At 53.5% G+C, this 24698-nt stretch overlaps 2 protein-coding genes across 6 annotated transcripts in view; one reads left to right on the top strand and one right to left on the bottom strand.

The window, feature by feature from the left end:
- PI16 (peptidase inhibitor 16) overlaps positions 1–4533 on the top strand; it is a 14971-nt gene extending 10438 nt beyond the window's left edge. For 2 of the 3 annotated variants that reach the window (XM_008064578.1, XM_008064577.2), the window contains 6 exons: positions 1536–1645; positions 1967–2055; positions 2584–3092; positions 3246–3411; positions 3621–3760; positions 4122–4533. In XM_008064578.1, coding sequence (XP_008062769.1) covers positions 1536–1645; positions 1967–2055; positions 2584–3092; positions 3246–3411; positions 3621–3742 — 996 coding nt within the window. In that variant the 3' untranslated portion in view covers positions 3743–3760; positions 4122–4533. Of the gene's footprint in view, positions 1–1535; positions 1646–1966; positions 2056–2583; positions 3093–3245; positions 3412–3620; positions 3770–4121 lie in introns of those variants that run through there. The other variant, XM_021715811.1, reaches the window with a different exon arrangement.
- The window catches only part of MTCH1 (mitochondrial carrier 1), a 31744-nt gene extending 7046 nt beyond the window's left edge, over positions 1–24698 (bottom strand). Inside the window, exons 1-12 of one of the 3 annotated variants that reach the window (XM_021715812.1) lie at positions 24341–24698; positions 21336–21420; positions 17678–17784; positions 17295–17372; positions 16915–16972; positions 16510–16561; positions 14669–14728; positions 11622–11766; positions 11312–11319; positions 6199–6210; positions 2657–2668; positions 1614–1622 (exon numbers count right to left, since the gene is read on the bottom strand). In XM_021715812.1, coding sequence (XP_021571487.1) covers positions 1614–1622; positions 2657–2668; positions 6199–6210; positions 11312–11319; positions 11622–11766; positions 14669–14728; positions 16510–16561; positions 16915–16972; positions 17295–17372; positions 17678–17784; positions 21336–21420; positions 24341–24661 — 947 coding nt within the window. In that variant the 5' untranslated portion in view covers positions 24662–24698. Of the gene's footprint in view, positions 1–1613; positions 1623–2656; positions 2669–6198; positions 6211–7001; positions 7817–9063; positions 9140–9397; positions 9466–9635; positions 9684–11311; positions 11320–11621; positions 11767–14668; positions 14729–16509; positions 16562–16914; positions 16973–17294; positions 17373–17677; positions 17785–21335; positions 21421–24340 lie in introns of those variants that run through there. The other 2 variants (XM_008064574.1, XM_008064576.1) reach the window with 2 other exon arrangements.

Below are 24698 nucleotides of genomic sequence, written 5' to 3'. Positions count from 1 at the left end.
GGGCTCCGGCGATCCTTCCGCCTCAGCCTTCCAAAGTAGCCAGAATTACAGGCATGTGCTACCATGCCCGGCTGATTTTTTGATTTTATTGTAGAGATGAGGTCTCGCTGCCCAGGTGGGTCTCGAACCCGCGGGCTCAGGCAATCCACTCACCTCAGCCTCCCAAAGGCGCGGGATTACAGGCTGAGCCACCGAGCCCGGCTGGTTTTTGACTTTTTAAGTTTCATTTGTTTATTTTATTTATATTTATTTTTGAGTCAGAGTTTCTTTCTGTCACCCAGGTTGGAGTGCAGTGGCACAATCATGGCCACCGTGGCCTTGACCTGCTGGGCTCAAGTGATCTTTCTGCCTCAGCCTTCCAAGTAGCCGAAACTACAGACATGCACCACCACACCTGGTTAATTTTTTTTTCTTTTTTTAAATTGTAGAGATGAGGCCTCTCGAACCACTGGGCTTAGGCAATCCTCCCACCTTCGCTTCCCAAAGTGCTGGGATTATATCCATGAACCACTGTGCCTGGACTGACTTTTGAAGTTTTTTGTTTAAGGACAGAAGTCATTCTAGGCCAGGCGCAGTGACTCATACCTGTATGTGAGAGGATTGCCTGAGCCTCCGGGCAACTTGGTGAGACCTCATCTCTACAATAAATCAAAAAATTAGCTGGGCATGGTGGTGCATACCTGTAGTTCCAGCTACTTGAAGGCTGAGGCTGAAGGATCACCTAAACCTAGCAGGTCGAGGATGTGGTAGCCATGAGCATGCCTCTAGGCTGGGTGACAGGGTGAAAACTCCAACTCAAAAAAAAAAAAAAGAAGTCATTCTAGTAGCTGAGAGATTCACACTGAGAAAGAGCCAGAGCAGGTCCCTGCTTACCTGTGATTTGGGGGAAGTTCTAATTTTTTTTGCTTTTTTTTGAGTGAGAGTCTCTTATTCGGGCTGGAGTACAATGGCGCAATCAAGGCTCAACACATGAGCCTCTTATTCCAGGGTTCAAGCAATCCTCCTGCATCAGCCTTCCAAGTAGTTGGCACTACAGGTGGATACCACCTCACCTGGCTAATTTTTTTATTTTTATTTTTTAGAGATGAGTTCTTGCTATGTTGCCCTGGCTGGAACGTTCTGCTTCTAAAATGGCTCCTCCTGTTCCCTTTCTTGGACTTATCTTGTTGCTGATGTCTAAGATTCTATCATTTGAGATTCATTTCTTTAGAGACACCCCTCATTTAAAATGCAAGGGACTCTAGGAAAAGCCCACAGGAAGAATTCATGAGGGGTTATCACAGCCCTGGATCTGAGGTTTTGAGAGGAAAAGAGGCCTGGTGAGATGGTGTGTGTGGTTAGCAGGGGAGAGTGGACTGTTAGGGACAAATGCCCCCTTCCCTCCCCCTGTTCAGAGTTTTGTTCTGAAGCTGCATGTCCTTGGGAATTTGCATCTCATGGTGGAGGGAGGATTCTATAGGGAGCCTCATCTCCCCTCCGGCGTAAAGCTAGTGTCACCAAGCATGGGCTTAACTGCTAGGTTTGCCCTCCTTCAGGTGGTCTGGGCCAAGACAGAGAGGATTGGCTGTGGCTCTCACTTCTGTGAGAAGCTTCAGGGCGTGGAGGAGACCAACATCCATTTGCTGGTGTGCAACTACGAACCTCCGTGAGTGCTGGGGGAGCCCTGGAAACGAGGAGGGCGCAGAAGGGCAGAGCCTGGAGGAGGGATGATTTGGGCACAGCCTAAGTTGGGAGGACGGAGTGTAGGAATCCAGGGCCTATATCCTCCGGAGCTGTGAGGGCACCCACGAGAGTCTGCTCTCAGTGACCAGAGAGGAACACGAGCAGCTCGAGGTCACCCAGCAAGTCAACGGCAGGCAGTCAGGAGACCTGGGGCGCTTCCAGATTGGGGTGCGCGTGGGGCACTGGGGACAAGGACTGGAAGGGACCCGACCCCTCCTCCCAGCATCCTCCTCGCCTCCTGTAGGGGGAACGTGAAGGGAAGAAGGCCCTACCAGGAGGGGACTCCGTGCTCCCAGTGTCCGTCTGGCCACCGCTGCGAGAACTCCCTCTGTGGTGAGTCGGGCAGGGGCAGCGGGCGCGGGAGAGGTGCCTGCCGCCCGGATGGTCCAGAGCCCCCCCGGGCTCCCACTGAGCTCCCTGGACGGAGCTGTGCGTAGGCACGGCAAGGGCCGGGCGGGAGGCGGCCTCCAGAGGCCCTGGCCCCTCCGCCCGCGTCCGCTTTGGTAACTAGCGACCGGACAGCGGAGACTCTGGGGGGGGCTGCCAGGCGCGGAGGTGGGCGTGGCCCCCGGAAGGTCCCGAGGGGCGGGGCCGTGTCGGTGGGCGTGGCCAGAGAGTCCGGGTGGGCGGGGCCTGCGATGCGACGGGTGTCTTGGGAACAGGAATCCCGCTGGGGAAGAGAAACTTAGACCAGGAGCGGGAGGGAGGGAGCAGTTGTGTCAATAACCAGAAGTAACATTTCTCAATGAGGGGCTTCGTCTCTGAGAAGTGTGGGTGTGTCTTGGTAGGACGTGTGGTGGCGGTGGGCTGAGGGATGTGGGGATCTGCTTGCAGCACTGATACCAGTTCTTATCTCATCAGAACCTGTCAGAAGTCCGGAAGTTGCTCAGGATTTGCCTGGCCTGGTGACTGAGGCCCCATCCTCTCCGGCAACTGGAGCCTCCGGCTCTAGGAAAATGGGTACTCCTTCCCTAGCAACGGAGACTCCATCCTTCTTGGTAACAGAGGCCTCAGACTCCCCGGCAACCAAGGCTCTGCCTGCTGTGGAAACCGAGGCTCCAACTTCCTTAGCAACGAAAGACTCCCCCTCCGTGGCAACAGAGGCGCCAGCTTCTGTAACAACTCAGGTCCCTTCCATTTTAGCAACTCACAGTCTGCTCCCCTTGGATGAGGAGCCGGTTACCTTTCCCACATCGACCCATGCTCCTACCCCCAAAGCGGCAGACAAAGTAGCCAACAAAATAAGAGCAACCTCTGTGAGTCCAGATAAAGCTCTGCACCCCAAGATGTTCCCAACGGGGACAGGGGAGCCACTACCCCATACCCAGGAGGAGGCTGAGTCTGAGGCCGAGTTGCCTCCTTCCAGTGAGGTCTTGACCTCAGATTTTCCAACCCATGCCCAGGAGGAGACTGAGGGCAAGTTGCCTGCTTCCAGTGAGGTCTTGGAGGCCTTGGTTTCAGATTTTCTAGCTCAGACCCAGGAGAAGGCTGAGGCTGAGGCCGAGTTGCCTTCTTCCAGTGAGGTCTTGGCCTTAGTTTTTCCAGCCCAGGACAAGCCAGGTGAGCTGCAGGCCACACTGGACCACCTGGGGCACACCTCCTCCAAGTCCCTGCCCAATTTCCCCAATACCTCTGCCACCGATAATGCCAAGGGTGGGCGTACCCTGGCCCTGCAGTCGTCCTTGCCAGGTAAGGCCTGTGGCATCTGCCCTACCTTCCCGCCTGGCTCTCAAATGTCAGCATCCTGCCTCCAGCATAGGTGATATGAGCATGGCGGGGCATGCGCCCTCTAGTGGGAGCTTCCTCCCTGGCTGCTGCCCCCCCATCCTTGCATGATGGGGCAGGTGGGAGATCATATAGCTGTCTCGAGGCTGAAGCAAAGCCTTTCCCTCCCACAGGTGCAGAGGGTGCTGAAGAGCCTGGTATCAGGTCTGGACTGAACTCGGGCCCTGGTCACATGTGGGGTCCTCTCCTGGGACTACTGCTACTGCCTCCTCTGGTGTTGGCTGGAATCTTCTGAAGGGGATACCCCTCAAAGGCAAGGCCCACTCCAAGTGAGAGGCCACAGCTTTCCAGGCAGGTTCTACTCTGCACCCCAGCTTTTGGCCAGATTCCAGGCCAGTGCTCTGGCCTCCTCAGGAGGCTTTTGCAGGGCCACCCCTTGGTACTGCTCCAGGAGGGGCTCTGGGCAGGCGCACCCCTCAGCCAGTCAGACTGTCCTGAGTGGTTCCTGTGGCCACCTGTGCTCACTCTCAAGTTGTCCTGTGGCCACGAGCCTGCTCTCCCAGAGACGGATCTCGGGCTTCCCCGGAACCCCTTTGCCCTTCCCAGTCCCCTGGCCTCTGCCTTGAACCATCTGAGTCCAGAGCTGTCCCCAGAAGTGCCTCTTGCCTTCCCAGGGTGAAGCGGTCAGCTGTTCTGCCATCTCCCCACCCTGTCCCCAGCTCCTCAAACACGACGCTTCTTGGCTTAAGGCCCGCTGGAAGGGAAAGGCTACGGCGTTTGTGCACCGTCCACGGCACCCTGGAGGCACAAGGCCTATCTGATGACTGCACTCCAGGCCCAGACCTCTCCTGCCCCTCCCACCTGAGACCTGGGGGACAGGGGAGAGTCAGGGGAACTGACTGCCGGCTTGGCCTGGGGCTATCTGTCTACACAGCATGGGGGCTCTCCCTGAGTGCCTGTGTAGCTGGGGAGGGAGATTGCAGAGGGCAGAGGAAGGACAAGCCCCACCTGAGTGGGGTTCCAGGGGTGGGGGAGGCAGGGACGAGGGAAGGGAAGTGATCCCTGACTCTTGAATAAAAGCCTGTCTGAGAGGACCTGGGTCTTAGTGCTGGTGAGGGGGGTGGAGGGCCAGGGAGGATCCAAGCCAGGCGTGCGACAGCTTGCAGGGGTGCTACTGCCCAGGCCTGCCTGGGACACCTGGTTAGGAACATGCCCCAGGCAGGGCCTTGCCAACTTCGGGAAGAGTCCTGAGTGCTCTGCAGCCACACCCCCCAAGGGAGCACAGCAGGGCCGTCCAAGGTGCCCAGGACCAGGGAAGCCCAGGGGTGGGGAGCAACCGTGGGTGTCTGAGGGTGGCGGGGAGGGGCACAGCACGATCTCTGGAACAGAGCAGGAGGGTGAGCAGTTAAACAGGACACCGTCGGCAGGCCAGGGCGGGGAGCTGACCTGCAACCAAGGAGGTCACACCTCTCTTTTTCTGTTTTATTTCCCCAGTTCTATTAAAATAACACATAAAGTCAACCGTTTGAAGTATGCAACTCAATGGTTTTTAGTATCCTTACAAGGTTATGTAGCCACCACCACAATCGATTTTAGGACATTTTCATCACCCCAGAAACCCTGTACGCATCAGCAGGCACTCCCCGTTTCCCTCCAGCCCCCACCCCAGGCAACCACTCATCTATTTTTTATGTGGATCTGTCTGTTCCTGACATTCCATATAAACGCCTGGCAAATCACAGATGTGGCCTTTTTCGGCTGTTTCTTCCGCTTCACATATTTTCAAGGTTCATCCATGTTGTAGCATCAGAACTTCATCCTTCTGATAGAATAAAATTCCATTCGTGGAATATGTTTTACTTATCCATTCATCACTGGACATTTGGGTGGCCTCCACTTCTGAGCTCCTATGAATAATGCTACTGTACCAGCTTTTCTGTGACCTGCTTTCAAGTCTCTTGGGTATATACGCAGGAGGACATGCAAGGGGCCTCCCTGCCGGAGGTTCCTCCAGCTTGGCCCATCAGAGGAAGACTTCCCAGGAGGGAAGGAAAATGAATGACTCCCACAAAGGACATTCCTCCTCCCATCACCCCTCCTTTTGCTGGCAGCTCAGCTCCCCTCCTGCTCAGCCCCGTCCAACTCCCTTCTCAGGTAAGGACCCAGCATTCTCATCTCCAGGACTGACAGGAAACACACCAAGCACTTGGAGGGTAGATGGACAGAGCCTCAGCCTTCCAAGACCAAAGGGTCCCGGAAACAGCATTTAACACACACAGTACAAAGATTGGAAGAGTGAACTGACAATTGGCTTTTTTATTAGATGAAAAACCAAAACTTGGGACAGAGTATCAAAAGAGATCTTTATGCCACTTCTGGGTGTGAAAGATATAGCCTGGGAAATGAGACTGAGACCCCAAAATTCAGAAGTCCCAGGAAATTACTTAGGGACAGCACTGGCCCTCTCCAAGGTCACTGGCCAAGCCCACCGTGGTCTTGCTCTTCAGCCCAGGCGGCCTCTTCCAACTTCTGGGAGGACGTGGATGTCAGAGGGAGGGGCTCTCCAGGACCGGTTCAGCTCAGCTCCAGAGATATAAGCGCCCCTAAGTCTGGGGATGGGGGGGGAAGGAACCACAGGAAGTCATCAATGCAAAAACAGGATGAGGGTGGACCAACAGGAAGAAAAGTTCTCCCAGAATGTGGCCGGTGCTGTGGAAAACCACACTGGGCTGGAGAAGGGTAGCAGGTCACAAGCAGGTTGCTCTCTTAAGGCCTGGGAACCCAAGGCCTGTTTTCCACAGGTCTGTCGGATACAAGCTATCCTTCCCACCTCTTCAGCTGACTGAGGTATTTCGCTAGGAGAGCAAGTATGGGCACCAATGTTATGAGGCCTTAGTGTCCCTGAGCATTGTCACTTACATAACGCCCACATAAGCACACCTGTGTATTCCTGAGAACTGCCCTTGAGCCCACTGGGAAAACCCAGTCACTGGGAAAACCCAGATGTGCACAAGCATCTCAGGGGCCTTCCCTGGGGGGTGACCAAATTATGACCAAAGCCACCAGATCCCAACTCTCACAAACCAAGTCCCTTCACGCAAGGGGCGAAAAACACTTGGGGGAACCCAGCTGGACCTCAAAACACCTAAGTTTCATCTGTTTATAGACCCCAGTGGTGGACAGAAACGGATGGAAGGGAGGTCTGCCCCTTCCTGCTATAACCGTGTGCCACCACACCAAGTGGCTCTCAGGAAGACTTGAAGACACGCCATCTTCAAACAGCACTGAGACAATAGGGGCCAGGTGGAGCACTTTCTGAAATGCCTGTCTCCCTGGCAACAGGTCTGTGCCGGTTGTTGCCCTGTGAACTGGCACCCCAGCCTCACTGCCCAGTGCCTCCCCCCGAGACTGACTTACACCAAGCCTGCACCCACCATCTCCAGGCTGGGCAGCCCCCAGCCCTGTGGCTTTGCAGACCCTCCTCACACCAACAGGAAGGACTGAGAAAAACGCTGCAGATTGTTTAAGCAAAAATAAGAGACGCCCCACAAAACTCCAAATCACCACCGATACATTTATTTGAGGGAGGGAGGGTCAAATATTACCATAAACTCTTATACTGGGTAGAGCTAGAGACACTGGTCTGCCTTGTCCCTAGGTATGCACAATTGCACAGGCAACCAGATCCGGCATGTGTGGTGCCACCATTAAACAGACAAGTGTTAGGTAAGTGGACACATTCTGAGTAGTCACATGATTTCCCATTCAGAGAAGGCGCTGCCCTCCTATCAGATAAGTAGTGTTGAGAAAAATGAAGACAGAGCCCAGCACTAGCTTCCAAGCACAGGCTGAGGATCATGGCAGCCTCGATCACGCCCTATTTACAAAGCAGAATGACGTCCCCAGCCAAGCTGTGGGCTGGGAGTGGGGCTGATGAGGGGAGGGGACTGGGATCCCACCCCAGTCACCTTTCCCCAGCCAGTCTGGGCCTGCAGAAGCCATTCTCTGGCCCGCTGAAGGCAGAGTCAGCACATCTGGGAGGTACAGACATTCCAGCCAACTCCTCACCCCACCTTCCCCAGGTCTGGCAGGTGACCCAGTCCATTGGGCGTGGCTCTACCCCCCGCAGCCCGCCCCACATCTGGACAGACACACGTGAATATGGAAACTGAAGCCCAGCTAGGCTGGGGCACATCTAGTTGTTGTTGGGTTGAAGTCATCTTGCAGGTGTCCTGAGACAACCAGGCTTCGCCCACGGTGGCCAGGCTGAGATAGTGTGTTTTTAAGATGATTCAGGTTACTCCAGGGCAAAGCATGATCCTGATGACACCCGGCGGAAAAGCAGGCTGGAGCCTCGGAAGAGCTGGCCCTAGATTGGAAGAAACAATAAGGTCGAGGAAGGGGACGCCATGATTCCTCATCTCCTGAGAAGAAGGCCAGTGGAAGGCAAAGGTCCTGAGAGCCCAGAGACTCAGGCAGGGGGTGTGGAGGGCCTAGGATGCAACCCTGGAGGGCAAGGTCGGGATCTGCCTGTGACAAGGCAGAAGGGCTGGTTCATATCATGCCCTGGAGTATCCAATGACCATGGGGCCACTCGGTTGGAAAAGCCCAAAGACGAGACTCACCATCCTTGCCTCAGAGCCGAAGTAGCCTGGGACAATCCAATGCTCGTGGGGGCCATGATACATGGAGAATGACTGCCTGCTTCCCTCCCAGCCATCCTCCTCTCAACCCTGAGGCCTAACAGCGCTCTGGCTACTCTCAAGGCCACCGTCCCATTTTACTGTGAGGGAAACCAAGGCCAGAGAAAGGCAAGGTTCTGCCTTATGCTAGCGCTTGAACCTCTGATGACTGGGCTCAAGCAGGTGGCTTTGGCAAAGAACCAAGGCTGGCTGGCATTTCTGCCAGGTGCCCATGTGGCCCAGTGCCAGATCCCAACCCCCCACAACACAGACTGCTGGGCCCGGGAACGTCACTCAGCACAAGAGGTTCCTGCACTTTACTCCCCACCCCTGAGCCAGAGTTCCCTACTGCTGCCCTGAGAGTCTTCAGGCTCAAAGAAGAAAAGGAGATCTTGTCTGATGTGTAACTTTTAGATGAATCCAGACTCACATCCTTTTGAACTACAGTAAAATGACAATGTAATTTAAATGCTGGAAACCAAGTGTCTATATCCTCTTTTCTCTATCTTACTCACACTGGATTCTATAAAGCCCCTTATCGTTCTTTTTTTCTTTTTTCTGAGACAAGCGTCACCCAGACTGGAGTGCAGTGGCACAATCGTGGCTCATGGCTGCCTCAGCCTCCTGGGCTCAAGTGATCCTCCCTGCCTCAGCCTCCTGAGTAGCTGGAACTACAGGTACATGTCACCATAGCCACCTAACTTTTTATTTTTAATTTTTTGTCGAGACAGCATCTTGCTATGTTGCCCAGGCTGGTCTAAGACACCTGGCTTCAAAAGATCCTCCCACTTTGGCTTCCCAACGTGCTGGGACTACAGGTATGTGCCACCATGCCCAGCCAAAACCCCTTATCTTTCCTCACAGTGGAGAGTCCACAACACTGATGGATGTGGCACAGAAAGGGATGAGCCACCTCCCTGCAGAGCTCACTTACCTGCACACTCAGGTACTTCCAGCAGTGAATCCAGGATTTGAACACTGGGGAGTAAGGAGGGAGCCCCGCCTGCAGCCTGCCCGGGAAGGAGAGTGTATGTTAGACCCAGAGAATGGTGGGAGGCTGGTCAGCCAGGTAAAGGAGACCTCATCCTGCCGCCACTCACATCCTGAAACCATTGACTTGCCCCAAAGGGGGTTGGTAAACCCCAGAAGAAACTGGGGTGCCTGGTGGCCAAACCAGCACAGGCCAGGTGAAGGGGCAGAGTGCTGGAGGGCTCAGCTGGGTGCCCCCAGCAGCGCTGGTACCACGGCCAGTAGGGGTGCACACCTACCCGCAGTTGTTCACAGCCATGAGGTCACCGACCAGCAGGAAGGGGTAGGTCAGCATGCTCACTGCGATCTGAAATCCAGAAAAATCTGAGTGCCAGCGACCCCACCCGAGCCCTGTGAGCAGGGACATGGGGCGCCAACATCCTATGCCGAGACCTGCCTCCAGCCACCAGTGGGGTTGGTCTCCCAGGCCCCTCAGAGGTCTGCAGGGCAGTGAGAAGGGCAGCTGGTTCGACTTACCCCCATCACAAACTTGGTGTAGCTCCGGATGGCCAGGGCCTGGCTGAACTGAGGGAACAGAAAGGAAGAGTGGTTTGCCACGGGCAGCTAGGACACACATTTCAGATCCATGGCCCCTCACTTCACCCTCACGCCCTCTGTATTCAGCCCACGCCACACATACTGCCTTCCCTTTCAGGGCCCTCCCGTGGCCTCGGAGTCAAAGCCCAGGGAAGCGGGAGTCCCATGAAGGCCAGGTATGTGCCACCATGCCCAGCCAAAACCCCAGCCAAAGTGGGATGAGCTGCTACTGGCCCATGCAACTCCACTGGACTGAGGACCCTGGGCTCCACCCATGTCTGCCTGATTACAGGCCTGGCACACAGTGGGTGCTCAGCAAGTGCTTCCTGAAGAGAACACAGATCCCTGCCCCGATACCTGGAGGCAGAAACCTGGTCTGTGGCTTACTGTCACCCCCACCTCCCCCAGCTTTTGCCCCCTTTAGACCCCAACTCCTGGAGTTCTACTTTCCCCAGGAAACAGCCTGTCCCTCAGCTTCCTATGAAGTGGCCATGCCATCGGATGGATGTCCCAGGCCCTGGGCGGAGATGAGCTCAGCTATCTGCCTGAGAGGCTCAGGCAGACCTGGGAGCCTCATCTCAGCCTGTAAAGTCCACACAGAAAAGTCCCTGGAAAATACTTCCAATGAAGCTGCTGACTGCTGTTGTTGCCGAGGAAGTACAGCCTCTGTTCAGACAGCTGCACACCCAGCCTGGAGACACCAGTCAGTCATACGCTCCCTGTCCCTAGACACCCCGGCTGTCCCAGCCTTGTGCTCTTGACAGCAGCAGCTCACCCACCCACATGGCACCTGAGAAGGGCAGGGCTGTAGGTGCATGCTACTGTAGCTGCAGATGGGGTGGGGCTCTCCAGAGCAGCTTTCATAGCTTGTGTTGAAAGCCAGCTGAGACTCAACTACCAAGTCACATGGCCAGCTGGTCTCCCTGTGAGCAGAGGTCCCATCTGAGAGGAGGCGTTCTCACCGCACAGAACAGACATGTGCCCAGACACACCCCACCCCAAATTACCAGCCTGGGGCCCAGACACAGACGCACATGGACTAAGACCCCTCCCTGCCCCAGTGATTCTGGCAGACAGGTCACCAGGCCCCTTACCTATCCTCTTGGGCCTGGCCATAACCACGGTTAAGAGTGTCTGGCTACTGGAACCCCCCCAACCACCAATGCTTTCTAATTCTTATCTTGGGTCAGGCAGAACCAGTGAATCCATCAAGTACCCAGATGCCCTTCTTCAACAAGGATCTTGTAGAGGGACCACGCCCTCCTGTGCCTGACCTGTCCGCTGAGAGGTCTGTGTATATTAGGCTGTGCAGACCATAGATAAGGACAGGAGGGGCGCCTGGACTGTACACTTCCCAGCTGGTCTGAAAAAACTCCAGGGGGAAAGCACCCTCAGTCCGGCCAGGGACCTAGTTCCAGGCCAGTTGGCTTTAGTTGAGTGACTCTGGAGAGCCCATTTAATCTCTGGGTCTCATTTTCTGTATCTGTCAATGAGACGTTATACTTGCCCTGCTCCCCTCACAACTAGGGTGGTGTCAGGATCAAGTCATAATATTCACAAAAGGGTCTTGAAAGTATACGCTATGACACAAAGGTCAGAGGATTATGGTTATTAACTGGTCTATCTTCCAATTTCCTGAGTCCCAGTTGGGTCACTGCCTCAAAGCAGCCGTAGATAAGCTGGGGTCTGTTTCTAAACTGCCGGAACAAGCATTTCAGACATTCCTCCCAGGTCTGGGCACTAATCTGGAATTTCATCTCTGGAGGTCATTCTCCCGAGACAAAGCTGACTCCAGGGACAACCAGAGGTCCTCTCTCACCCTCAGGGCCTGATGCTTAGAATCCTAGAGTCCTCTAGTCTGCCCCAGACCCTGGGCATCAGCAGTGTAGTAGACGGAAAGAAGGACAAGTCCTTGTTCCAACCAACCTGGGAACCTGGATTCTGGTCGTTTCCCAGCCCCCCTGGGGTGTCACTCACGCTGTCATCCACCAGGTAGGCATTGATGAAGTGGGCCAGCAGGTTACAGCCCCACAAGAAAACCACATCGCCCAGGAGGTGAGGGATTAAGCCACTAAAAAACAAGGTGAGCAGAGATGAGGAGAGGAGGGAGGGGAGAAGTCCTGGCGGCTTCACACCCAGGAAGCAGCAGGGACGTTCTCAGCTCAGAACCTCAGCATATCCTGAGCTGTGGGGACAACGGCTGTGCACACCAGGAAGGTAGTGCTCCTTTTCTCATGGGGAGCTGTTACATGCCACGTCAGATGCCACCCATTAGTTAATGGTCACACAAGCAGTCTTCAAACCACAGAAGCCAGGCATCAAAATGTGAATACTGCCAAACCTGGGATTTTCAAATGAGTGTCTATTATGTTGGTAGCTTTTCCCTGGCCTCTACCTGACTTTCACAGTGCTCAACGCATCTGTTCTCTTCATTCTTGGAATATTCCCTCAAAGACATTCCATGCAAGTGTTTGCAAGGAGGGCTAACTTTTAAAGTGACAGCCCTTAGGATAGACAGCTCTACAAACTGATGAGGAAGGTCCCTAAGACGCCGTGCTGATGGCAAGAAACCAGTGTGAGATCAGTGGGTCCTAAGTGCTGATGGGTGGTTTTTAAAGCATGTTTGGCTGTTTAGATATGGAGTGCCTTGGGAGGCTCTCCAGCAGAAGAACGGCTGACTCTTGGTGGGATAAGCAGAATTATTGCTTTTTTTAATTTTGAAAAATATTACTACAAAATATTTGGAAAGTTCAAACGACTACACATAACACATCCATGAGGGATATTAATAGAATGAACCTTTGGGAATGCAACTTCCAATCCCCTTGTCTCCGCCTGTGCTTGGACTGTCTATGCACTACATCTCTGGTGCCTTCTGAGCATTTAACATGTAAGCTTATTGCGTGTTCCAAAATCACATGGCAAAAAGAACCCAAAGGGTAGGCATCTGCTGGGGGAAACCTAGTCACACACCAAGACAGAACAACATAGTGTGAAAAATGTCATGGGGGGGTGATGTGTAGTGCTTCAAGACCTGACATACCAGGTACATGGGCAAATATTTATTCATATATATATTTATACATGCAAATACATATGTGTTGTATGTGTGTGCATATAAATCAGTTTCTTAATCTTGACACTTTTGACATCTGGGGCTGAATAATTCTTTTTCTTCTTTTTTTGTTTTTTTTAAGAGACAGGATCTTGCTCTGTTGTCCAGGCTAGAGTAGAGTACAGCAGTGCCATCACAGCTCACTGCAGCCTTAACTTCTGGGCTCAAGTCATTTTCCCTCAGCCTCCCAAGTAGCTGAGACTATAGGTGTCCACCAACACACCTGGCTAATTGTTTAAAAAACTATATCCAGAGACAGATTCTTGCTACGTTGCTCAGGCTGGTCTCTAACTCCAAGCCTCAAGTGATCCTCCTGCCTCAGTCTCCTGAAAACCACAGAAAACACACTAATCCTGTGTAGCTGGGATTACAGGCATGAGCCATCACCCTCAGCTGAATAATTATTTGCTGTGGAGCTGTCCAGCGTATTATAGAATGTTTGTCAGCATCCCTGACATCTACCCACTAGACACCAGTCGTGACAGCCACAAGACGTCTCCAGAAATCGCCAATGTTCCCTGGGGAGCAAAATCATTCCCTATGCATGCGTGCGCATGCACACGTGCACGCACACGCACACACGTGCACCACACAAACACACACCCCTACACACAGTAGGCTCTTGGCTAAGTAAGAATCACAAATGTAAACATTTGACAAACTGGAAAACGACAATAAAAAGAACTGCTCATATGGAGCCCAATATATAGTCTTTTGAACTTTTTTTTTTCTGAGTCAGGGTCTCACTGTGTTGCCCAGGCTGGAGCAGTGACACGATCATGGCTCACTGCAGCCTTGACCCCCTAGGCTCAAGCGATCTTCCCGCCTCAGCCTCCCAAGAAGCTGGGAGGCATGCACCACCATGCCTGGCTAGTTTCTTTAAATTTTTCATAGAAATGAGGTCTCGCTATATTGCCCAGGATGGTCTTGAACTCCTGGGTTCAAGTGATCCTTGGCCTTGGTCCCTCAAAGTGCTGGAATTATAGGTACGAGCCACCATGCCCAGCTCTTTTGAACTTTTCAAATATTTTATCATCGTATTTTTCAAAATTAAAAAACAATAATTCTGCTTCCCTTCCCAAGAGATAGCCATTCTCCTGGAAAGCCTCTTCCCAAGGCACTCCGTATCTAAACAAGAACGTACAAAACAGAATATATATCACTGCCTAGACCTTAAAAAGGCAAAACAAAAAGCAACTTGCCGGCCTGGCTTCTGGGTTCTGTGTGCACTTTCTTCTTCCTGAACAGTCTTTTCAGTTTGAGCTTTCTTGATAGGTGAAGTAAGCCGGATGTGAGGTGATAACGCGTGCAGGGGGCCGGGGCCTCGTGGACCATGGGACCCCCTGGGGCCCCAGGTGATGGCGGCTCTACAGACACACCCACCTAGCAGAGCCAGATGTATTGGTGTGAAAAGTCTCTAATGTTAAACGTTAACAAGTAATTTGTTAGAAATACTACGTCCACCAGCATCCGTTGCCATGCCATAGTCGTCGGTCTCTGAGCTGCCAGAGCTCAACCTTCAGTCCAGGGCACAGATTTTTCAGCAGTGAAGCTGAGGACTATGTAGCATCCCAGTTCTTAAAGACCAGCTCTATGCCTACATCTAACCCTGGACAGAAGGATGGGGGCTGGTAGGGCTGGCTAGTTCACTTCCCTGGTGTGCTGGGCAGTTGTAGTGCCAACGATGTGTGGTTCAGATACGCTATGGAGCTCTAGGGAACTAGGTGGCAGCTCCTTGGGCCAGGGCAGAGCCCTGGGGTCAGTCTGAGGCCAGCAGCTGTGGTCTAAGAATTTGAGGACACACCTGTTAGTAGCGCCGTGACCCATGGCCAGTTACAGGACGTATAAACTCACGTACACAAAGAATCCCAGCAGCCCCTCCTCTTTAAAAATCTTCCCGATGGAGCTCAGCACACCGCTGTGGAGAAGACAGGCACACAAGGTCACTTGGACCCCCACTAGAAGCCCAGCCCCCTGTGTGATGCAGACTCCCCAGTCCTGGGCATATGGGGAAAGTTGGTACCAGGAAGCATCCAAGTAGGAAAGAATAGAGAGCTCTTGTTTGGGGTGAAGAGTTTACACAGCTCATGGAGACTGAGGACCCACAATCCACAGGAGCGGGAGACCCAGCAGTCCTTTCCTGCGAGCTCTGGAATATAGGAATGACCCTCCTAGCTCAGGCTCTGACTGCCTCCTGCCACATGCCTCCAGGACCTCCTAAGCCACATTCTTTTGTGCCTGCTCAAGAGAATGAGAGGAGGGGGTGGTAAGCGGAGAGAAGGAACACAGGGCCCTGCACCAGAAGGCCCTGGAACCAGCCTGGGACAACGCATCTGGTCCTCTCCAGCAGACTTGAAGATAAACACTGTGGCCACTGCCCCTGTTAAGAGATCAAAGGACGGGCTGCAGTGTCTCAGTAACAACCTCTGTGACCTGTGACTAGAGACGTCAACTGGCCTGTCCTGAATGGAGGCCAGGCACAGCCAGATGGAAAGGGCAACCTCACAGAGAGGAGGCAGTAGAAGCCAAAGGCTAGCCCTGCTCCTGGGATGCCCCAGCCCTGTCAGGCCCCACTGTTCTTCTTAGAATAGTGGCTCGGACTCTGGGGTTCTGTGTCCACTGAGCTAGATTATTCCCTCCTGGTCCTACCAACTTCACACTTTAGTTTGGAGGAACAGGCCAAGTTCCCATTAGTGACCCCAAAATAAGACACCATGGCAATCAAGCTTCCTGGGGTAGTGGCTGCATAGGACAGCTACAGAAACACCAACCCCAGGAAATAAGAAACTTACAGAGGAAGGGTAACTCGGATAGGCCTCCTGCCACATGCCTCCAGGACCTGTCTCCTGCACTGGGCCTCAGGGGTGGTCAGGGCAGGGAGGACAAGTGCCCCAGGAAGGGCTGTGCAACACATATGTCCCAGTACCCCACTTAGCAGGGGAGGTGAGGCCTGCTATACAGTTGAAGGGATGAGCCCACAAGGTGGACAGCTGCTTCACAGAGGATGAAAAGAGCTATAAGTCAAGTCCTTAGACAGCTGGAGAATCATTAGGGCATAACCTAAGGGGTCCAGGGGGGGACCCCAGCCAATCTTTTTTTTTTTTTTGAGTTGCAGGCTCACTCTGTTACCCCGGTTGGAGTGCAGTGGCATGCTCATGGCCACTGTAGCCTCGACCTGCTAGGCTCAGATCCAAGTAGCCTCAGTCTTCCAAGTAGCTGGAACCACAGGCATGTGCTACCATGCCCGGCTAATTTTTTGATTTATGTAGAGATGAAGTCTTGCCATGTTGTTCAGGCTGGTCTCGAACCCCCTGGGCTCAGGCAATCCTCTCGCCTCCAACTCCCAAAGCATTGGGATTACAGGCTTGAGCCACTGCGCTTGGTCCAGCTCAGTCTTAAGTGGCAGAATCAGCTCTGGTGCCAGAACTCCTGACCCAAGCAGACCCCAGTCCCACTTACCTCTCTAAAAGGCATCGAGGTGTATCTAGGGCAGCCTCGATAAGAGATGGAGAACAGAAAATGCCCCGGGCGTGGACTAAGGAAGCTATTGCCACACTCCTTGCAAGATAGGCAGCAAGCTGAGTCACCACACAGAACTTGGGCAGAAAAGATACAGTGACTGATCCCAGCATGGCCTACCCTGGCAGACTCGGAAAGGTAACAAGGCCACTCCTGCCACCTCCAGGAAGCAGTACCCACCTGTACTTGGCCTCCCGTCCCACAAACTGGACCATGCAGCGCATTGAGATGACTGGGGGAAAGAAAAAAACACACAGGTAACAAACATGGTGGGCCAAAGCTCGCAACATCCCAGTCACAGGGTGCCTGGTGCAGAATGGCCATGAACGACACGGCCTATGTCAGAGTGCTGGAGGAGGAGCACTCCTGGAAGTCCCTGTCACCCCCATGACCACAGCATCCCTTTTCTTCTGCCTGAAAAGTGTCCAAGCTCCCTTTGGAAAGGACTGACAGACAGTCTCTCCTCAGTGGGGTTCCAGTGGAACACCATAACCTCACCAGCTCCCAGAAGTTCTACACCACCTAATGCGGTTCACAAGGGGCACCCCCCAAACCATCCACCCTGCTGGATAGTGGGCGGCTTACCATGGAGGGGGTGGGCCAACATACGGGACACACACTGCATCATCATCTCGTAGGAGGTCTGGAACAGAGAGAGGGTGGGGATCGGCCTGGCCGGTTCTGGAACTCATGGGAACAGCAAGCTCTTCCCACAACCCTCACTTGGGGTCAGCCTATCACCCACCCCACTCCAGCTAGGAGTGCTGCCAGATCCCAGGCTGGGCCCAACTGTGACTGAGAAGGCTTCTGGATTCTTCAGTGTCCAGAATGGGCTCCTTCCAGACTGGGTGCCATCCCACTCAAACATGTGCAACTCCATTACCCTTCAGCAACCTGCCTGACTCAGGGATGAAATAGCCAGTCCCCCCTCCATGAGTCTCTTCCTCTCAATTCTAGACACCCACCTCTTTCACGACTTTCTTTAGAGAAGTCTTCATATCATCCTTGTTGGAAACCTGCTCAATCTCATCCGGAGGGAACACCTAAAACCACACAAGCAGGGCCAAAAGCAAAGTACAGCAAAGCCTCTTAAATCAAACTCCTACGGACACAGGTGGCAGGAGCCAGTTCCTCACTAGCTGGGCCCCTCTCAGGTAACCCTCAGGCCTGGAGTTTGGGGGAAAAGAAAGCCACATCTGGTGCCACAGCTGGGAAAGCGGGAGGGCTGTGGGGCGGGAGCACAATAGTCCAGGAAGGAAGAAGCAGACCAGAGTCTGCCAGCTGCCTCTGGGGTGGCTGTGAATGTGGGACACCTTGGGCACTGCTCCTGCCTTCGTCCTGGGCTCACCTTCTTCATGCTGCCCCGGGTCACAGTGGAGAGGGCGTTGGACATCAGTCGGGGGCTCAGGCCTCGGAACAGCCCTATCTTACCATCCACTTGCACAATGTACTTGGCTATGAGAAAACAGAGGTGGCAGAGTCACGCCCAGCCCACAGCCCCCACTTCCAGGTCACACACCCCCAAGCCAGATGCAGCTTGCCCTTCAAGTCATTGCTGACTCAGGCACGGGAGGGCACATCCATCCAGGGACTGGAAGCAGTCAGGCCCAGTCCCCAAACGTCTTCCAACCCGTGTTTTTTTGTAAAACTCCAGAACCATTATTTGTGGCAAGCAAGTTCGTTTTCTTTTTTTTTTTTTTAGCTTTAAAAACTCTACTTGGGCTGGGCACAGTGGCTCACGCCTGTAATCCCAACACTTTGGGAGGCAGAGGCGAGAGGATTTCCTGAGCCCGCTGTTCAAGAACAGCCTGGGCAACATGATGAAACCTAATCTCTATAATCAATCAAACAATTAGCTGGGCATGGTGGCGCACGCCTGTAGTTCTAGCTACTTGGAAAGTTGAGCGGAAGGATCGCCTGAGCCCAGCAGGTCGAGACTACAGTGGCCATGAGTGTGCCACGCACTCCAGCCTGGGTTACAGAGCAAGACTTCAACTCAGGAAAAAAAAAAACAAAACCACCTGGCTAACTCAGTTATGATTCCTCAACTCTGCAACCTAAGTGCTGCAACACAGAAAACAATTCTGTTGCTTATAAATTATGTTTCTCTCAGGGAAAAGGAAAAAAAAGGACAAAAAGAGAGTACTCACAGGCACTGATGGAGTCTGCAACCCAAGGGAGGAAAAAAGGGAAAGGAAGGGCTCCTGGAAGACAGGCTCAAGAACTTTCTCCGAATGTGCCACGGCCAGGCAGGCCCCACCCTGTTACTATAGTGCACGCGGGACACTGCCTGGCACCTGTTGGCATTTAGTAGTTAAAGTAAAAACAAGTCTGTGGAGAAGTTACTAAACCAGAAGCACCAATGAACGATTCTATAGAAAAGAACGTCAACAGTCAGGGAAGCTAGATACTACCTGTGTGAATTCAGTGTTTTTCCACTGGGGGCTTCCTTTCTAAGGATACCTTTCATGATGCTTCATTGTTTTAGAACAACTTTTTAAACACGTTTTAAAAGCAGGATGTTTTTATAAACTGCGTGTCTGAAAGCTTGAATAAATACTCTCTCGGACAATGTGCGGCTCCCCTTGTAGACCCACGACTTTAGCTCTCTAGCACCACACAGAGGCAGGAACAGCAAGTATGCCTTTTTCTCCTTTGCAATATGACTGCCAGCCCAGCAATCCCATGTCACAGCATGAATTTTCACTGGGTCCAGAGCACCTGTTACCTGTACATGTGATTTCCTGAGATGGGGGTGGGCTGGGAAGAGGAGGAGGGGAGAGGACTCTGGTTGCTGTGGCGAAGGGCACCCTACTTCACTGAGTGAACACGCAAAGGGAAGGTTTGTTTCAGGGGAGGGGAGGTTCTAGTCAGCATAAAGCCCCAACATGTGATCTTGAGTGATCCACTTACCCTCTTTCTAGCTGATGTGCCCACCAGTGAAAAAGGAGTAAGGCCCCTGTTTCTCCCCACTTCAGAGATGAGTTCTGAGCAAGTGAGAGCAGAAGAAGGTATGCTGAAACGCCTGCAGAGGCCTCTGGACCCAAAGACTTCAGGGTTGGCCACAGGTTCCATCACTGGAACTCTGCAGAGCCTGGAGACCCTCCGCGGAGTTCCTCCTTTACATTAGAGAATGTCACCACAGTTGTGGCACTCTCCACTGTGACATGAGTTCCTCCTTTACATTAGAGAATGTCACCACAGCTGTGGCACTCTCCACTGTGACATGAATTAGGAGCAGATATGTCCAGACATACTCGACAGTGGGGCAACTGGGCCCTCCCTGACTCCAGAGCAGGTATGGTGTTTGAAGACGCCCAGCAGACATCTGCTCACAAATCTGGCCTGAAACAGCATTTATATAACAGGGCCGGGGCACCCTAGAACTCAGCTCCTCTTTACAAGAGGCAGTAAGACGGGGATCAAGAGCCCTCGGCCCTGAGTGCTTTCGGGGACGGCTGCATCACAGGAGGAGAGATGATCTGGATTCCAATGTCCCGTCTCATAACATGGTCCACAAGGCCAGATCCAGAGAAGCCACAATGAAAGGGGCTGGCAGTCCCCACCCTGGCTGCCTACGAATCCAGGGTTATCTTTGTATGAAGGTTTCTCTGTACGGCACTGACCTCCCTCTGCCCTACACTGATCTTTCTCTCTCTCTCTCCCTTTTTGTCTACTTATTTACTTTTGAGCTTGGGATCTCACTCTGTTGCCCAGGCTGGAGTGCAATAGCATGACCATGGTTTATCACAGCCTTTGCCTCCCAGGCTCAGTTAATCCTTTCACCTCAGCCTCCTGAGTAGCTGGGACTATGGGTGTGCAACACCACACCTGGCTCATTTTTTTATAGAGATGAGGTTTCACTATGTCGTCTCCAATTCCTGGGCTCAAGCAATCTTCCTGCCTTGGCCTCCCAAAATGCTGGGATTACAGACGTGAGCCACTGCACCTGGCCAATTTTAAAATAAAAACCAATACAAACACATTTCCTCACGAAACGACACGTTCTGCCTGGCCCTAGACTCTGCAGTGAACAGTACAGGGATGATACTGAAAAGAAACGTGACATCTGACTCTGCCAGTGGTTAGGGTGTGAAAGAAAAAAAGGTAACACGAAGGTCAAGCTCCAAGTTATCCAGCAAAATGATTTTCAGAGAACATTCTGAGCCAGCTGAACAGGCGAGAAGAGCAGAGGTGCGGAAACACGAGGGGGTTAGCCTGGAATGGAACTCTGGCCGTGCACATGGAGACAAGGCACACTTAAAGCAGGCCCCCGTCAAAGTGACTCGAGTAGGTGGGGACTGGGAGTGGGAAGGCAAAGGCAGACAGGAAAAGGCCCAGTCAGTAGGTGCGTGCAGGCTGGCAAATAAGCAGTAGAGGCAGCAAAGTGGGTAGACAGATGGTAGCTGGACGAAGGCCGGGGCACAAGAAGCTGACGTGGGAGCGGAAGAGCCAGAGCAGACCCGGGGCCCATCCACACACACACAGCGAGGCAGGGGCACACAAAGGCGAAGGGCAACCCACTGCCCACTTGTCTATAGCCAGCAGCTGAGATGACCCTGTGTGAGTAGGCACCGCTGCCCGGGAATGGAGGAAGCAGGACAAGCAGGTAGGTAGAAAAGAACACAGGAGGGGCCTCAGTAGCGGGAAGGCTGGTAACCTGCGCACTGCTCAGAAGACAAAAGGACACCACCCGCTTCCAGGCACAACCCGGGATGGCAGGGATAGCAGGGACCGGTGTCCTGGACTGGCCCCTCTCTGAGGTACCTGCTGCCAGGGTTGGCGCTGGCAGCAGCAGGCAGAGCTGGACCAAAGCCACACTGTTCACCGGCTTCTTTCCGACACGCGCCATCTCTGGCCACGCTCTTAGATCCCTCCTCCATGCCTGCTCTGACTCTGGGTGTCCCTCTGGGTGCCATGCTGCACAGGGGTTCCCTGGGGCCCACCCTCCACTCGAGGCCTCTTTTCTGTTGCTGTGGGCTTTCCTGCACAGGAAGCACACTTACCATAGGTGAAGAAGCTTGGCAGGTAGAGGACCTTCCTCCCCAGCACATTGGTCCCGAGGGTGGGGGGCATCGGCTCATGACCCACCTTCAGAATTAACAAAGACGAAAGGAGGGTCAGGCTCCTTCAGTCTCGCTGCTTCTCCTCCTCGGCCAGGCCTCCAAAGACTTCCCTCCCACAAATTCTAATGCTGTTCCTGTTTTCCCCGCCAAAACACACCAGAAATCTCATCAGTGTCTGCAGCCATCAGCAGCACAGTCCCCCAGTTAACATAATCGTCTACTCTCAGATACCACCCTGGCCACAATCCAAGTCATACCCATTCCCTGCCATTCTTACCTTCAAATCTCAGATATTACCAGTGTAGAAACCCCCATTTTAATATACTTCAAACCCCACTCCCATCTCAGAATAAATCTCACTTAGTTCTCATTTCCAGATTAAAAACATCATTCCAACCTCAATTCCAAATGTGGAACCACCAAAACACATCTACCCAAATTTCATTCCCAAATTTCAGACAGCTTAGCCCTAAGTCACCTCCTCCAAAGTCCATCCTAAACTCAAATTTCCTACCAAATCTATTGCAGATATCTCCACATCTATCCCTCTCAATTCCCAGGCTTAGCCAACTGTTACCTCAAATCCCAGTTGCTCCTCAGTCTTATCTTCAACTGTGTTCTAACCTCAATCACCCCGTATATCTGTGACAAAATGACCGCCCCCATTTCTGCAGGGTTCTTATTTGGGCCAGGTATGGTACCTGATGCCAGCTGAGATGCAAGCTTAACACCAGGAGTTTGAGACCAGCCTGGGCAACATAGTGAGACCCCGTATCTAAAAAAAATTTTTTTAATTTGTCAGTTGGCCAGGTGTGGTGGTTCAGCCTATACTCCCAGCATTTTGGGAGGCTGAGACGAGAGGACTGCCTGAGCCCAGAGGTTCAAGACCAGCCTGGGTAACTTGGTGAGACCTCATCTCTACAATAAATTTAAAAATTAGCCAGATGTGGTAGTGTGCGCCTGTAGTTTCAGCTACTTGGAAGCCTGAGGCAGAAGGATCGCCTAAGCCCAGCAGGTCGAGGCTATGGTGGCCGTGAGCATACCACTGCACTTCAGCCTGGGTGACAAAGTGAGACTCTTAGTCAAAAAAAAAAAAAATTGGCTGGGTGCGGTGGCTCACGCCTGCCATCCCAGCACCTTGGGAGGCTGAGGCAAGAGGATTGCCTGAGCCTAGAGGTTTGAGACCAGCCCGGGCAACTTGGCGAGACCTCGTCTCTACAATAAATCAAAAATCAATCGGGCGTGGTGGTGCCTGCCTGTAGTTCCAGCTACTTGGAAGGCTGAGGCGGAAGGATTGTCTGAGTCCAGCAGGTCGAGGCTACGGTGGCCGGGAGTGTGCCACTGCCCTCCAGCCTGGGTGACAGAGTGAGACTCCAACTCAAAAAAAAAAAAAAAAAATCTCAGACACAATCAAGGTCTTGTCTGGTACCTTGATGCCCCTGATTGAATCTCCTCATTTCTTGTCATATTTCTAGTGACACTCAAAAATCTATTAGCCCCATTCCTCAGACTCTAGATTTCAATTACTTCCGTTCTTAAGGCCTTTTCATTCCAATTGTATTTCACATTCTCTCACTCCAGTTATAAGGACAGTAAAATCTGATACCCATTTGCCTCAAATGAAATATCGGCAGAGTCTCCATCTCAATTTCTACCTCCCATCCCTCCACGCTCTTCAACTGGAAAATTCTAGCCTCCACTTTCAGATATCAGTCCAGGCCTGCACCACCTCCACCAAAACTGTGCCCATCTCAGTCACACCCACCTAATTCAGCCAAATGCACACCTCCACATACACATCCCATTCCTGCTCAAGTTCTCCTTCTCTCCAGCAGCACACTTACTTCATCTGTACCGCACTGCTGGCCACCACCAGATGTGCCCAGTGCCCACGCACCTCTCCATTCTAGGGACGTCCCGCCCTCCGTCTCAACTGCTAGCCCCCCCGCCATCCTGCCACCCTACATCTCCACTGCCCATTCTGCCCAATTCCAATACTCCCATGTCTCTTCCTTCTCCTCATCCCCCCACATATAAGCACTGCGATTCCCACCTCCCAACTATGACTTCCATTTTCTCCTCCAAATGCATCATCTGTCCCCCTAAAAGCCTCCTCCTAGCTCCCCTCTTTAGACACAATGCTGCCACTCTCCTCCCCCAGTGCGAGGCCCTCTCTGTTCCCCTCCTCCCAAACGCGTCACCCTGTCCCCTCCTCCCGCCAACTCTGTCGTCACCATCAAATCCACAGCCCCCATCGCTGGTAAACCGATAGCTCTCCCCTGCTAAAGGCTTTCTTTGCTCTCGCACTCTTCCATCAAATTTCGTCACCACTGAATCCAAGACCTCTGTCTCCTCCTCCCAGTCTGATGCCCTTCCTTCCTTCCTAAATTTCTGGCCCTGGCGCCCACTCCTTTGTCCCCCCAAAGACGCTTTTAATCCGTCTCTATCAGATCCAGAGCCCGTTCCCCTGTACCCCCAAATATGTGCTCCTTGCCTTCTAAATACTTTGCCTCGGCCCCAACCTTCCTCCCCACCGATTCGCCAGAACTTCCAGCCCCTCCCCCAATTCTGTTGCTTCCTCCCTCACCCCAAATTCGCTCCCGTCCCTATCCCAAGTCCGTGGCCCCTATTCCTCTATCTCCCAAACCCATCTCTCCAGCCCATCGCCCTTTCCCTGCACCCCCTAAATCTCTAGTTCCTTCCAACTTCTCCTAGATGTGTTGCCCCGACCTTTGCCGCCCGCACCCCCAAGCCCGTGCCCCCTGCATCGCCACATCCCTCATCGCTTCCCTCCTCTCCCACCCCTCCGGGCCCCCCAAACCCGCCGTCCCCGCCCCTCTCCCCGAATCCGTCGCTATTGACTCCCGGCCCCAATCCTCCTCCAGATCCTGGCCTGTCACCTTCACGCCAGCCTGCCCTCGCCCTGCGGGCCTCGGGTCCCCCACCTGGATGAGCAGCTTCACATAGAGCAGCGGGTGGCTGAGCGCCGTCACGCCCGCGCCCAGCGCCACGAAAAGCGCCTCAGTGGTCGGGGCGTTGTCCCCGGAGCCCAGGCCCCCCGACCCGCCGTCCATCCTGCGGGCCGAGGGCTGCGCCGCAGGCCGAGGGTGTCGCGGATGGGCGCGGTGCGCGGGCGGCGGATCGCGAGCTCGGGCCTCGACCCCGGCCGCCGCGCCGCCGCGAGCTCCAGCGCCAGCTCCGGCTCCCGCCATCCCCGCGGCACCGCCGCGAGCCCAGGGCGCCACTTCCGGGTCCGAAGCCCCCATGGCGCCGGGCGGCGAGGTCACTCCCCGTCACGTGACG

This window comes from Carlito syrichta, unplaced genomic scaffold (genome assembly GCF_000164805.1).
Source record: "Carlito syrichta isolate Samal-C Ts95f unplaced genomic scaffold, Tarsius_syrichta-2.0.1 Scaffold307715, whole genome shotgun sequence".
NCBI classification, from domain to species: Eukaryota; Metazoa; Chordata; class Mammalia; order Primates; family Tarsiidae; genus Carlito; species Carlito syrichta.
This window is presented reverse-complemented; position numbering and strand designations above follow the sequence as displayed.